Genomic DNA, 16392 nt, shown 5'->3' with positions numbered 1-16392 from the left:
TTTTCCTCCCTTCTGCTTCGCTTTTCATTTTCCTTTTTGATTGTTTAAGGGGAAAGCTTACATCAAATCACATCCGTATCTAGTGCACTTTGTACAGCTCTTCTAATCTCGTTTTTACCTAGCTGGATAAAAGAGTTAGTGGAAAGAAAAGCTCAGTAACTGTTTTCCTTGTGAATCTGTTCTTTAAAGTCAAAAAATAAATAAACAAAAATAAAAACATTCAGTTGTAAAATGTAAATTTTTAGGTGTTGAGCTCACAGTGAAGGAAAACAACCAATTGTAAACCATCATCTTCAACTTTCAGAAACTGAAATGTACTATTTGTTACCATTTTGTAAGGTTGTATAGACAAACTGATGATTCAAAAACTTAAAAAGGATCTGTTTTGTTAATCGGTACAATAAACTATTTTGGGATCTTTAATGAAAGCAAAGTATTTTTGAGTGGTAGCAAAGCAAAGCAAACCCAATCAATCAGCTGTCCTTTGCATTTTTCTCCCCACAATGCAATTGTAAGCCTGAATGCAGCCTCTTACAACACGACAATACAACTGACACAAAGACACACACACAGCAAGGAAAACAGGTCTATCTCAGAGCGTCATCTCCAGCCGGCTCAGGCAGGAAGCAATGTGGTGAATTCAATATGCAAATGATCTCCATCAGGATTTGTTCAGCGAGCAGCTACCTTCCCACATAACTAAACTTGTTATGTACAAGGCTTTTTATGTGAATGGATAAATGTATACTCACATAACACATGCGGACACACGAACACGCACATGCACTCACACAGAATTACATACATGCACATGAGACAATGAGTTCACAGGAGCAGCTCGACTGCCTGAACAGGCCTCGTTTTCTCACTCTGACCCCAAAGCTTCAAAAAGAGTGAAACTTTCACATGTGTCTATTGTGGTCTCAATTATACTCTCACTGTCTTCATGCACTAATTTGTCGGCTCACCTGCAGACGTGACAGAAAACAAGTTCTACATTTACCTGTCAAAACTTTGCTTCTTCAACTAGCATGAGCCTTTTAATTGGAGCAAAATTTCCAAATGAAATGTGTTTGTTTGTAATTTAGCACGACGCAGCTAATTATAAGCTGATTTTCCAACAGCGGGAGCGGAAATAGGACATTACAGGCGAAGTGGAAAGAAACAGTTCACCCCTCTTACACGGTCTTTGAGATGACTTTTTTATTTCTAGAAATAAGCAAATTATGGGAGAGAAGTGCTCGCAGTTCTTTCAAAAAAAAAAAAAAGAAGAAAAGAAGATGCTGATTAAAATAGGCGCTGATTTTAGGAGCACATTAGTTAGCAAAGCAGCATTTCAAGTGAAGGACTGTGTATGTGTGCAAGTTTCATGACTGAATAAGCAAGTTTGACAAGGGATTAAGGTGTGTTTGGTCGATGTGGTTTGTCCAAGCAAATCAAATATGTAAATGAACTGGTATTCAGGTTTTTCACAACCTGGAAACAAACTAAGGTGAAACGGTTTTCTGAGGGAGTCCTGAATTGTAGAAGTGAGCCTCATGTGAGAAATTTTACAAACGACTGTGCTCCTGCTTAATGTAGGCCAGCAGCACCAGTCAGGCAATCAGGAGGAGTCATTGTGAAACTCTGAAGAGAGCAGAGCAGAAAAAGGAAAATCACAGCCACATTTTAAATCTCATCTTAAAGCTTTTTACGTAAAAGCCTTTCCCTGTGCTTGAACTGTTCTCTGTAATAATGAAACCTTCAAAATGTGCAAATTTAACAGTCTCCTGAGATGCTGCGTTTCCTGGAGCTATCACTGGTTCAGAGATCTGAAGTAAAATTCCTGCTTCCGTAAGGACTGCTTCACCCAAACTATGCCAGATATCTGCCTGTGTCATACTATTCAGACATAACACAAGATCTGTGTTATAAAGGTTAATTGATAACATAAATGAGCCTTTACACACTCTTCATTCTAAATACAAGCATCATCCACATTTTATTTCTAGTTTTATTTATTTAAATGGACAAACTAACCCTTTAAGGCAGTGGGTTTCCAAATGAGGTCTGTAACACATAGCCAAGGGCAAATAAACCAAATAATCTGCAAATGTGCTGTGATATTAAAAGAGTCCATAACATACATATCTACCAGTGCCTGCAAACAAATTATTGTGTGCTTTACTCCCACCCACTTTATCTGTGTGCAAACAGAAGCTCTTATATGACTGTGACACATCATGTCACATGCGTATATAAGCTGAAAAGGTGTAAAATACGTACAGTTCCAGTGGCATCTACAAGTACACATAGTATGTAAGCATATGCTTAACCTGTGTCAGGATTATGAGGTGATTCCAGGAAAACCTGAAAAAAAATCCCCCCTGTATTTAAAGGGCAGCACTAAGCCACTACAGTGTTACTTAAGAAGAGCGTGCAAAACCATGAAAAGCTTCCAAACTACTATTACAGATCCTGCAGAGAGACCGTTCTGCTCCATGCTTCAATATGCACAGTTTTAAGAAGAATCATGAGTCTGAGTGCACGCTGAGCATTTGTTTGTCTTTTCAGAATGACATGAACACAAGCTTGCTGTTTCTAAATATAAAACCTGCAGATAACCTGAGAGGTTAATGCACAAGAAATGCATTACTCATTACTTAAACCACAGCCTGCAGCCTATCTGCATCGAAGAGCAAACACATTTAAAAAAAAAAAAACACACTTTGAAAACTGTAAAGAATAAAAATATTGCTTAAATTTTTTCAAAGAGCAGTCCTCCACTGAGCCCTAATTAATGTATGTGGCATAATAAGCCAACTGACTTCAAACTATCTGAACTATGACAGCAAACCAAAGTGAGCACCTTGCATCAGTGCAAGCAGTTTAGAAAATGGATAATACACACAACAAAATGCAATTCACAAGCAAGAGAGCAAAGATTAAAAGAAGATCAAAAGCCAAAAGTTACACCAAGGATAAATGATAAAAACAACTTGCTTATCAATTTGAAACAGAGCCATGCTAGACTCAACAATACAACACAGCATGACTCGACAGTTAAAAACAAAACAAAAAATACCCTAAAATTAAAAAAAGCTACACTTCACTGAGCAACCTAAGAGCTTTTTTCTCTCGAGGTCTACTGTCTTTATTTTAAAAACTAGTGTTCCTGGGTCAATATACACACACACACACACACGGCTTGATCCTTTTAGCAGCCAACCTGTAACATGTACAAATAAAGACCTGATGCATAAAAAGCACTTGATATATAAGACTTGACATATATTTTATAACAACTTCCAACCAAATCACAAGCAGAGAAAAAGGCTTCATCCTCACAGCTTTACTCTCGCCCACGCACTTGCATCCATAAAAAGAAAAAAGTAAACACTGAGAAAACAAAGAAAAAGGTGGGGAAGCAGTACTACACCACGCCTAAATCCAAGTTCTGAAATTATCCAGTGCATCTGATTATGTTTTTTTACGTTTTACTTCCAAGGCTATATGCATCCTATCTGGAAAGTCTCAACATGCAACGAGAGCAACTAAAGATACCTTTTAAACTGCATTGTGTTCTTTTTTGATCAAACTTGCTCATCAAGAAAAAAAAAAAAAACATAACATCAACACTTCAAACTATTGCCTCAAAAAGTTCCCATAGAACTGGTGACACATATTGATCATATCTGGCAGACACAGCAGTCCTTTAACCTCTGATCTCTCTTCAAACATGCACTAGTGACCTTCTTCTAAATCATTGTTTGTTTGTAGCTCGCTGGTGGAGACGGCCACTTTATCAAAGCATCACACTTCTCACTGAGCAGCTTCGTTTCTGCACTAGTTATCATAAGAGCACAGGCACAAACAGCAGTGTGTGTGTGTGTGTGCGCGTGTGTGTGTGTGACTGCTATCACTCTGCTAAGACACTCTCACTCAACATTCAGCTAGAAAGGAGTCACATGCAAGAAGAGGCAAGACATGACAACAGGGCTGTGAGGTCACGCCCTGTACAGAGGTGAAAAGAGGAAGAGGAGGAGGAAGGGGGGGGGGGCACACTGTACATGCAGCTCTGAGGCCTAAGCCTGACCCAGTGTTGATTTCATGTTAGCCACTAGTGAGCCAGGCAGGTGAGTTAGTCAGAGGCTCTGTTAGAGCTGCTTACCTTTTCTTAGGTAAATGTTATCTGAGAAATAAAAACAAACAAAAAAGGAAACAAATAAAACAGGTAACTGTAACACAGGTGAAAGCAGTCAAAAATACACACTTGGCTCTCATACTCCAGCTTACTAAGAATACATACACTTACTCACACACACGCACACACACAAAATGTGCATACTATGATGCAAATCCTTGAAATGAAGCGACAAAGAACTCGTAGGGGTCACACATTGACACTATGTTGCAGAAGATTCTTTGGGGAATATAACACTGACTCCATTACATGATATACGCCTCAGTTTGCATCATTTAACATGCAGTGGTGTCAGCCATCCATCATTAGTAGAATATATACACACACACACACACACACACACACATAATTATACATGTATAAGCTTTCTGACAGGCAGACAGAGAGCTAGTTAATATCAGTGGTTAGTTATATTATAATTGGAACCGACTTTTTAGTGCAAAACACATTTTTTTATTAACACCTGCAAATACTTTCATCAATTTATGATAAATTGATGAAAGTATGATGGATAGAATGGATAGAATGGATAGAATGGATGATGGATGATGGATAGAAATTGTGAAATTATTTTAAACCCACAGAATTTAAAAGGTAACCCTGCTCAGTTATAGATGTTTGCATGGCTCTCTTTCTTTCTTTCTTTCTTTGCTGATACTGACCTCACTTTTTTTGTGTCTCTTATGCATTTAAGGTCTGCCTCCAGCAAGGTGCTGGCTTTTGGGATGTGCATGTATCTCCCTCTGGAAATCTGTGCCACACGTGGTTATTCATAATAACCTGCCTGTGTATAGGAAGGATGTCCACAGCTAGCAGACTACACCATCAAACATTGCTGCCATTAGCTGAAATACCAGCTGGTTAAACAGGTTCATCTTCTTTTCGTCTTATTAATGCACTACTCCATTGATTAAGAAAATGAGCAGTTGAATTCTGGCTTTGTGTGACATATAATTACATGACCGAAGAATTGTGCAACTGCTAATTGTTAGCCACACCAAGCAAACTAATCTGATATTTTGTGTGTGTGACATGTGGCGCAAAGTTGGACACACTTCAGCGACATCTAAGAGGCGCGCACATTACTTGTATGAGCAGGATCTAATCTGAAATATGACACTGTGCTCAGTTTCGATTGTTTACCTACTTTTAGACTAGTCTGTTGCTCTAATCTTTTCATCCTGCTTTATGGATTATCTATCTATTTATTTATTTATGTATTCTGGAAGGAGGTCAGGGTGGATGGTTGGGAACACACAGATCAGACAATCTGATTTAGAGACCAGAGTTTGACATGGTTCCTTAAGCAAATGACACAATGATTATGAATTTAGCCAAAAAGTATTTAAAAACACAATATTTTTTCCTTTTGCCCAATGAATGCTGTAACAACAACAAAAAACAACAACCTGAAAGTAAAAAATGTTGCAAAACTGTTCAGTAAAACCATTTCTTTGACTTGTTCCTGCAGCTAATGCAAATATAAGTCGTGATTTTAAAACAATCATAAAATGGCACAACCATGGATCACAATTCCTTCAAATCATTTGCAATTAAAAAAAAAGGAAGCAAAAACTGTAAATTTACAACACGCACGCTTCACATCAGATTGAATTCTTCAGACTGAAAAGGTTTAACCGAATGACAGAAAAGTTTTTCCAAATCTTCTGATATTTTGCTTAATTTATTTTTCATTAAAAAATTCGTAATCTTTTATGTAAACTTTGGAAAAAAAAAATTATATTTATATGTCAGGTTGGATTTTGGGAACTCGTGATGGCTGTTTTGTTTTGTTTTTTAAACATTGCTGTCAAATACCTGGGGAAACCACGTCACTGATTGATAGCGGAACAATCAGTACTTGCAGATGCTTTCACCTGCATTTTCATCTGCATTTTGCAACTTGAACCACACAAAACGCAGATTTGATCTGTTTTCTTTTTGAATGATTATCCCCTGAGATGCGAATGTGAATCATCACCTTGTGGAAACAGATATTGTATAATCACTTTCCACAAGAACAGTTTCTGACTGAAAAGGACACATGGAGTCGATGTGAGGGCAAGGACACTAGAGTCAAGTGAAAATCCAGGTCATCTCCACAACGACTGCGGCGCATCTATCCATCAGGAGGGAAAGTGTCGAGAAAAATAAATGGTCTGAACAAGCCTGGGAGGATGAGTCATCTATCTGAGGGGGAGCTGCATGTGGAAAAATATCTCAGCTGTGAAAGCTTTGACAAAGTTGTGGTGAAAGGGACAAGATTTTCTAAGAAGTTAAGGATGTATTGTTTGGGTAAGGCTGAATGGAAGTGCAAAAGTGGAGACTAAAAAAAAAAAGCTCCTTTTGTACAACAGGTATCCTGCCTTCGTTTAACACCTGGCTGAGGTGAATGGGATGGATGTGATGGGTGTGATGCTTCGGTTGGATAAATGGCAGTTGAGCAGCCATTACAAAAAAAAAAAAAAATTCTTTCAGGAGACCTGACTTTCCACTCAGTTTACTTAAAGCATTCTTTGAAAAGTAAATATGGGAGGTGTTCATGTTAACCTGTGTGTGTGTGTGTCTGTGTGTGTGGGTGCATTAACGTCACAACTACAACTGTCAATTGTCACACCAAATATAGCATCCTCTTCTCAGGACAGAAAGAAAACAAACTCACTGCACTGAAGCAAAAGGTAATAATTTGAATAAAACTATTATTTTAAAAGAGCAAATTAGTTTACATTAACGTTGTATACGGTATATACAGATTTGACAACCAACATGTGGTTAACCCTTGTTTATAGTAATTATGTGTCTATTTTTACAAGCACTGCTCAGATTATTGTAAACTAAAGAAATCCTGAAGAGAGGAAAAGCAAATGAGCTGCAGTTAATAAGCCAAAGTACTTTTTGCTCGCCATTGTGTGTTACCCTGCAACACGGGCTATGTGGCACTGCCTGTTAGAGACAAGTGTATGAGCAGGTTTTCTTTGCTGGCATTTCAGTGATAGAAAGTTGTAGGCGCTCAGAGATTCCCAGATAACACAGAGGGACATCGTTTCAACGGTTGGAAAAGATGACACGTTCTGGAGAAAACTTTGAACCAAATTTCCATTTCCACTCCTATACCAGCGCTGATTTTGACACCTTTTGATCAGAAGAAGGTTTTTTGATCAGTTTCCATGAGCAATGACCAAAGCATCAACATTAATTTGTGGCTTATCTGCTCCTAGCTCACATCGCTCTGTCACTAATAGTTTCCCCCCAAAGTACCGGCTAGACAAACTGACTTCACAAGATAAAACTGCCTTTCTACTAGCTGCTGTTAGCTGACACTCAGTTTTATTCCTTATGCAGAGTTTGCTTTGGAGGGGAGGGTGCACAACGCACTGGATTTTTAATGGGAATGTGTTTTCAGTTTTTTAAAGGTTGAAACACTACAAATTTTTTAGACTACATTTGAGTTAGTTTTCAAAAGCTAGTTTTGAATTAGAAATGAACTGATTTTTATTCTTACAAAACAGCATAATCTGTCATGGTACCAGAGATGTAAGTATTACCAGCTGATTTTCTAACAGAAGTGAGTAAAACTTGTGTAAATTTCATAAATGCTGCGTATTTCAGTAACCTTTGACCAGGATTTTGTTTATCTTCACAGTGGTTCAAGAGGACCCTTTATGATACAGAGATCTAAATGTGTGCGTGGTGCACAGGTGCATCAAAGTAATCCTTCCTACCTTCAGGGGGCATGAGGGTCTTGTTGTTTTGTGCACACCAGCCAACTGGGTGCAGCTCAGCTGTCATGACATCACACCAGAAGTCAGCCTTGCGGTCCTCGCCGTAGCCACTGAAGCGCAGGAGCAGCAGCTGGCCACATGTAGTGATGATGGTGGCCACCCAATAAGTGTCTGGGTTGCTCTTATTGGCCACTTCGAGCTTCATGCCAGGCTGGAAGCTGCTCTGAAGGCTGATCTCCACCTATAGAGGAAAACAAAAGGACTTTCAAGTTATAATCTTTTTTTTTTGCTTGTTTTTTTTAAGACGTTTGTCTTACTGTTTTTCCTTAAAAATTGAAGTTAACACTGACATTTGGGAGACCAACAGGGCATGAACACAATCAGAGGATCAGAAGTCAATTTCCATTTATAAACTCTGGTTGTACATATAAACTGTGTCTGACAGCTGAAATATTACAGGTCAACCATGAACCACACTTCAGTGTGCAGGTTTGTGGCCCCTTTGGATACTTTGGCTTTAAAATAAGGGTGATAAGCATGAAGTTTGTTTACATCCTGCTTGACCTCCCTGATCTTTACACTGTAGGTTGGTACTACATCCATAATAAACTATAAAAAAAAAAAAGTATAAAAAGGAATAAACTAGGTAAATTTGACAAATGAACAAAAAAAAAAAAAAAAAGAGGAACAGTCTTTTTTTGTGGAACTAAAGTAGTGACAGTAGGGGTGTATGACATAACCAAAATAATATTAATAACACTGTGTGGGGGATGAGTTCAGGCGCTGTTTCAAAACTCAGTATTCACAGTAGCAAAACGAGCGTTAAAGGGAACTCCACTCATTTTACACACAAAGGTCAGCTTATGCGAAGTGCTTCACAGCCTGTGAAAACAGTTGCTTAGTGTCTTTCCTTGCTTTGCAGGAGGCCAAAGAAAACAACCCTTGAGAATTTCATTAGGACCGTCATGGCTCGAGCTTCAGACTAGACAAACTAATGAAAGAAAAGTGTTACAAACAGAAAGCATGAAGATTCAAAGACAAGAGCATGCAGGAAGTTGTAATGCAGGAATATTCGTTATGTGCAATCTGGTGTTTCTGGAATTGAACCTACATCAGATATTAAAGGTCAGGATATTTCCACCCATGCATTTTTTTAAAGATGCCATTTCCAGGCACTTTCTGTCTTGTAACTGGAATTTTTTTCAGTTTGTTGGCGGAGATGTCCTCATGCAAAATGATGATGGGAATTTTCTGACATTTGACTAAATAACCAACAATAACAGTGTGAGACTCCAGACTCCATATATCAGTGAGCTACTAAAACCATACATGACATCTAGATCTCTGGAGTCTACTGATCAATGCTGTACCTATATCCAGGCTAAAGACTAAAACAAAGACAAAAGGTGACTGGGCGCTTCTGTTGGACGTAAGATCTGTGGACACTGTTAATATCTTTAAAAAGAAACTTAGGACCCTTCTGTTCAGACTTCTATTTATAAATGTATACTATTTTAATTGTTGGATCTTATTCTGTATTGTTATTTTTTGAGAGCACTATATAAATAAACCTTACTTACTCCTGGGTTCATGTGAAAAAGTGACATTTTCTTGTCAATTCCACCCCATTTCAGCCTATTTCACTTTGCTATGTATTTGTTAAATTATGATCTGAATTTTTTGATCCACATCCAGATCTGGATTGACTCTAAAAGTTAATTATTTACGTTTAACTGAGCCTCACCTCTGGAAAACATTTAGAGCAAATCTATTCATGGCACTTTGAGTACTCCTGCTAACAAACCAATCACATCACCTCCTTAAAGGAAGTAATTGAACAACAGTGTGATATCTAATCTCACATGTATTTTATCAATAGTGTATCACCTGATATTACATATTTACTGACAGGATCAAGTGCTGAGAGTGCCTAAGAACTGCTTTACAGTGCTACTAACAGCATGTAAGACGGGTGTAGGTGAGATTTTAATATTCACCAAACCAAATTACTTTCAGAAAAAGACTAAAACAATCCCTCAGGTTAAATAAAAGCCTCTCAGTTTGTCCTTGTGCAGAAAAAGCGATATGCATTTCCACCATAGCCACAAGCTGCTGTACAATTCTAGAGAACATTACAAGCCCAGCAGGATGTTCACATTCAACACTAGAAAAAAAGAAAAACACCACACACACACACACACACACACACACACACACACACACACACACACACACACACACACACACACACACACACACACACACACACAGAAGTGAATGGAAAAGCCAACATCTTAGAAATAAACACAATACAAATGGCCCCGTGACTTCCTGCTACAACAATGCAAACGTGCTGTATCACTCTGGCTGGCTTATGTAAGAGAGCTACGGGCAGCCTCAGCAGCAAACACTGACTGTGTGTGTGTGTATGTGTGTGCGCGCGCAGGGATGTGTGTGCACAAGCCCAAGAGAAATCACTGTTTCAATTTGTCCAGGCAGAGAGAGAAATGAGGGCTGCACTTTACTGAATCACATTTTTCTGGGGAATTCATGGTCTGTTTCCCAGTGACTCAATCCACTTACCAACAGGGCAATTTAGGCTCCCAAGAAACCCCGTCCCCTCAAATCACCACAGACAGTTTGTCCAACATTGAGGCGCACTTGTAAAACTCACATATTTTAATCTTGGTTTTATTACACTCAACACTCAGTGACGTAAGAAAGTGAGACACTGACACACATATTTTACACCTCTGAAGCCCGTCCTCCCGGCAGCTGAGCGCGGTGAGTCTCATAAGAGCAGACAGCTGCTCCGCTGGACAAACACACGGTCATCTGAGGTGGATAAAGACTTCGCATCCAGGATCAGCTCTATTCGCCCATCTGGCCCTCTCCTGTGATGTAATGTATTAATGGAGGCAAAGCTGAGTAACTATTACTTATAGGGTGTCTTTTCTGGAGGACTGCTAGTAAAAAAAAAAATTAAATAAATTAAATAAATTAAATAAATTAAATAATTAAATAATTAAATAATTCGATAGATAGATAGATAGATAGATAGATAGATAGATAGATAGATAGATAGATAGTTATGTAAAACCACATGCGTTTTTTGTTCGTTATATGATTATTATTAACCCTGTAATTAATCAGTAGTGAAATTTAAGTCTGAAACTAACCCTCTGTTTAAGAAGAAAAACAAAGACTCCTTGATAAAATTATTAGTGCTACATTTTTGGATGCTGATCTAAAGTAACTAGGAAAGCTGTTAGAGCCAGCTATTGTAACTAGGATATGGGGTGTGGAGAGTGGGGGTGGTTTGTTACAATTTAATGTTGTCCTCTATTCATGTAGTGCCATCTGCAATAACACTAATCTCTAATTTGGGCAGCAGCACAGGCAGAGCAGTGGATCTGCGTGTGTGCTGCACACAGGAGGAGGGAGACCCGGGGGACTTTGTTCCCACTTACTGCATGATGAGAAAGTAAACTATGTACATACAGACACCAGCAGTAGAGCACTAATATGGGCTCAAAATGTGGTCATAAATATTTTGTACTTGTAAATCGGTTTTGTACTTGTAAATCAGGATTTGTATGTGTAAAAAAGATTTGTATGTGTAAAAAAAAATTTGTGTGTGCGTAAAAAAGATTTGTATGTGTAAAATAAATTTGTGTGTGGGTAAAAAAAAGATTTGTATGTGTAAAAAAGATTTGTGCGTGCGTAAAAAAGATTTGTGTGTGGACAAAAAAAACCCTGCAAGTTACAAGTATGAATTTTGACCCTATTTTTCTTCCTTTCATCTGATTGGTCAATGTCATGTCAATCACAAATGTAACAATCCAATCAGAGAACAGATGGGTTTGGCTGTCGAGGGGCGCTTTTTTTGAACTGCAGGTCCTTGAAGGGAATAAATGCCCTTTTACATGCCAACCCAGCGTTTTCCTTCATCACCATGAAGGAAAACAGTCTGTGGTTGTCCGAGTTTGGTGATTTTTGTGTCACAGGTCTACGTGTTTAATATAGGGAATTCCACAGCCTTTTCAACAGCGCTGCGGACTGCGGGGTAGGGGCGGGCAGTGTTTTGGAAATGACAGTCTTCATTACAAAGCTTTCTTCGTTATGAATTAGCATAGATGTTTTTATTGAACATTTGAAGAACTAGCAAAAAAACCCCAGAAACTCTTGTAGAGGACATAAAGTCAGAGATAGAAAAGACAAGGAGCAGGTGCATCTAGTACAGGCAGAGCTGCTGCAAAAACCCACAGAGCCCAGCAGCCAGCGCAACAAATTCTGGATCCTTTGCTTTTAGTTAGCAGTTAGCATTAGCAGCACATCCTGCGTCTGATGTGAAAGGACTTTTATGCTGCGCACTGTGACTCACAGCAATGGTCCTGGGTCAGCCCTGACTTTGTGTTAAACTAATCCTAAAGTAATAATGGTATTTCTAACCACTCATATACCACAACTTTACCTTTTCAACAGCTACTGAAAATTAGGGGACCTAGCTGCTACCCTTCAAGGACCTGCAGTTCAAAAAAGTGCCCCTCCGACAGCCAAACCCATCTGTTCTCTGATTGGATTGTTATATTTGTGATTGACATGACATTGACCAATCAGATGAAAGGAAGAAAAATAGGGTCAAAATTCGTACTTGTAACATGCAGGGGTTTTTTTTCTAAGTCCACACACAAATCTTTTTTTACACATACAAATCTTTTTTACGCACACACAAATCTTTTTTACACACACACAAATTTTTTTTACACATATAAATCCTGATTTACAAGTACAAAACCGATTTACAAGTACAAAATATTTATGACCACATTTTGAGCCCATACACTAACTTACAACTGAGATAAAGTACTGTGCAAAAATCCTGAGCCACCCCCACCTTTATATTTTGCTTTCAAGCAGCCAGACTTTTATTTGGACCTTTGCTACTTTTTCACAGATATTCAGTACAGTCCTTGTACCTGACCACTTTTGGAGAAATGCGTTTTTTGTTTGTTAAATCGCTGAGCACAGACCTGTGAATTATTGAAGCATAAAAAGCAACACCTAACTCTAAGAATAAACCAGTGGACCCATCTACACACAGGAAACTTATTTTAAATGATATCTTAAGGCACTTTGTTACTATAGCCTGTCACAAAAACACAAATTGTTTCAGTTTCTTTAACTAAATCCCAAAAAGCCAAATATGATACAGTCTGACAAGAATAAAATAGTAATTATCCACCACCAAGGTGCATCCTAAAGAGGAATACATTAAAAACCTGGCATATATTCCGTATGGTGTGTCCCTAAAACAAATTTGAGGAAACTGGACAAGTGGTGAACTAGTTGGTGACCCCTGAGCAACTTCCTTTGGGGTGGCTCACAGAATTAAATACTAAAATGCCATAAAAGACACCAAGCCAAACGGTTTAAATGTAAATTAAATAACATTAAACACAGTTTTCGGTTTCAGCGGCTTGAACATTCAGCTGGCCCACAAAGACAAACCACTTCCCTACTAGTCTTTCTTCTGTGGTTTCTGTGAGCAGACAGAAACAATTTCCACCTTCTAATAAACATATTTAAGCTACTTCAGCTGGAAGGAGAGCTGTGAGATGGACACTAAACATCAGCGACAGCAGGTGAATTCGACATGTTAAGCAGGCAACATAGTCGGTGATGGTCGACTCAAGGCCCGGTTTACCCCTCAGCTGGCCCTGACCAGGACAGCCCAAACCAACTTCAGCCTAGCAAATCAGAGCAAAGCAGAGCACAGTTGGCCTATAGACTCACTACCAAGAAAAGTACCTTTCTCTTTCACCTCTTAGCTCTCCAAAAATCTGTGGTCTGAGTAGCATCAGTGGTGATTATATAGATTTCACTTTTAAACAAGCTCTAGGCTGTGGTACATTGTTTTGATATCTGATAATGCAGCTTTCTAGAGAACTAAAACTGTAACCCAGTTCTAGTTCACACAAAGATAATGATCTGGGCATAGTGCAGCGCAGTCATATCTAGCATGCTCAGTATTTTGCCACTTTGCCACACAGCCTCTGGTGCGAGTTTTGCACAAAAAGTGCTGATTTTTAACATGCAGATGTTTTAGTGCCTACTCGAAACTGTTTTATTGTCTTCTGGCTAGCTGAGTAACTTGCTGCACCAACTGAGAGTTTACCCCATAAAATATAACACAGTGAAACCTGAGTCACTGAGCTTGAGCTTTATACTTTCAAGTTTCATGTTCTGATATTACTTTAACAACAGAATAACCTTGTTAATGTCACGCTGAAGATTTCACACAGACTGCACATGTCTATCTGAGTGTTTTGCTGCAAGTAGGAACGACTGGTCTGCCATACGTCATGCATCTCAAAAAGATGACATGTCTGGACACCACACAAAGCACAGGATTTGTGAGCAAACTCCATGCAAATACATAATCAATATACATATAAATTCCATGTTTGGAAATACTCTTTTATTTATTTATTCATTTATAAGTGCTACATGGCTCTGAAAGCTTATCCAAAAGTAGAGCATAAACAAGGTCGATAGTAAAAAAAAGGTGCTCTGTTTAGGATAAAATCATGTAATAAATTTATTCTTGCAGCAGTTCAGCAAGCATAATAGACCAAATTGACTCCAAGTCTTCATCAGGATCTGACAAATACAAATTTGTAAATTCCACAAAAAGGCCGAAAGCAACAATGAATTAAATCCTACTAAGACGCTATTGTGTGTGGCTCTGAAGTCTCATACTGTATATCCTAATCCTGCGATACAGAGCTCCACTTTTGTCCAAAAACTATCACAAAAACACAACAAAAAGCAACACTGTTGCACTGGTGGCACTGACTGGTATTCATTATGACAAACACAAACAGTGCTGTTTGTTTTGACTAAAAATCATGCTGTCTTGATTTGCCCAACAGAAAACAGTCCTCAAAAAATTCACTCGGCCAGAAATGTGGTAGTCCAAGACTATCAAGAAAGACATATGAACACATTGTTGAAAGGAGAAAAATGCTACACTGGTGATACTTAGATAATGTCCTAATATCATTATAATGACTGCTTTCATTTGCCACACCTACTTCAGGGCAAGAAAACAGGAAAGACTGGGTATGATGATAACATTCAAATATAGTCTCAGGAAAAGTGAATGAACAGCTGGTCCTTATTATGTTATTTATTTGCATCTATTGTCATGTTTTCTTTGGTACCTAATTAGGTACCTAAAATGGTATTTTAAAAAAAAGAAAAAGAAATGCCAAAGGTCGCCCAACAACGCGTGCGTCACAAGGAAACAAAGACACTGAATCCTCTGTTGAGGCTTGAACACAGCACTGCCCTGTTTTGGTTCTCTCCCATGTGTTGTTAAAGGATCTCTGCATATGGCACTTATCTATGAGGCTGTATTTAAAGGATTAACATGTCAGGTGAAGTTTGTAGACAGTCACTCACATGCTTGAAGTTGGTGTGAGGGGCAGCGTCGGCCCCATTCTCCTCCAGGTACTCCTCCCAGTTAAACTCCACCTCTTCCTCCATCGAATCTGCATCTAAATGAACAAAAGTCAACTGTACATTAACCAACAATAAGACAGATACTTAAAACAACAATTTAGCTCCCAGCTGATTTTTGTTTTTACTGTTACTTATTGCCTCATTCGTGCCCAGGAAACAAGGAAATATACCTAATAAGAACGGAGGCTTTCAGCTCTTCATCACACTCCCTTTGAATATTTAGACAGTTTAAAATTGTTGTTACACAACAAGAACATCAGGCACTGCCACTGGAAAATGTCATCTTATTTATTAACAGGCCTAAGCAGCTGTTGGCCCATATCTCAGTGCATCCCTAATGCAGGTAGCAATTAAACACAGAGCTGTAATTTCTTGTAAATGTAGCTAATTTTGCCTAAGCACAAAATCCACAGTAAACTATCTGGAGGCAGTTTGCGTGCACAGCGTGCTGCAGGTTGTCTTACATAATGTCATTAATGTTTCTCCTGAAGGTGACTGAAGCTGATGCAGTCGAGGCATGCGTCAGGGTTTTTTTCCCCATCAGTATGTTTCTGTGTGAGTGAAGTATGTGAAGGCTGTGTGTGTGTGTCTGTGTGTGTGTTTCAGTGTGTGCCGAATCTCTGGAGACTCCTCAGAGTGAAAACTGAGGGACTGAACCTGTTCTGTGTAATGAGAGGAGATGGTAGCGAGCTGCTATTTTGATGGAGTTTGTTTCTAATAGACTGAAGTGTCTGCTCTCATTTTTCCCATGAATGGACATACGTGGCTTCCTCCCCTTAGTGGTCATTTTTCACTTTGTATATTATTAAATTAGTACATGTTTTTTCTTGTTTCTGATCATCAGCCAAAATTCAGACAATTTCATATTACATAGAGACTGCCTGACAATGCAGAATAAACTGTTCTAGATTCACACTGCATAGTAAATTCATTCTGTACATATGAGATCTGTCATAATCC

General features: G+C 38.6%; 1 protein-coding gene across 6 annotated transcripts in view; it reads right to left on the bottom strand.

Annotated features, from left to right (window-relative positions):
* Window positions 1-16392, bottom strand: part of sfmbt2 (Scm like with four mbt domains 2) — a 61313-nt gene that overhangs the window by 35232 nt on the left and 9689 nt on the right. For 5 of the 6 annotated variants that reach the window (XM_085386251.1, XM_085386252.1, XM_085386249.1 and 2 more), the window contains exons 3-5: window positions 15373-15467; window positions 7906-8146; window positions 4151-4171 (exon numbers count right to left, since the gene is read on the bottom strand). In XM_085386251.1, the coding sequence (XP_085242377.1) occupies window positions 4151-4171; window positions 7906-8146; window positions 15373-15467 (357 nt within the window). The remainder of the gene's footprint in view (window positions 1-4150; window positions 4172-7905; window positions 8147-15372; window positions 15468-16392) is intronic. The other variant, XM_085386254.1, reaches the window with a different exon arrangement.

Source organism: Rhamphochromis longiceps, linkage group LG17, assembly GCF_057381845.1.
Source record: "Rhamphochromis longiceps isolate RC_006_pf linkage group LG17, R_longiceps_female_GT1.1, whole genome shotgun sequence".
Taxonomy (NCBI): domain Eukaryota; kingdom Metazoa; phylum Chordata; class Actinopteri; order Cichliformes; family Cichlidae; genus Rhamphochromis; species Rhamphochromis longiceps.
Note: the sequence above shows the minus strand (reverse complement) of the source record. Positions and strands in the feature narration are given on the sequence as shown.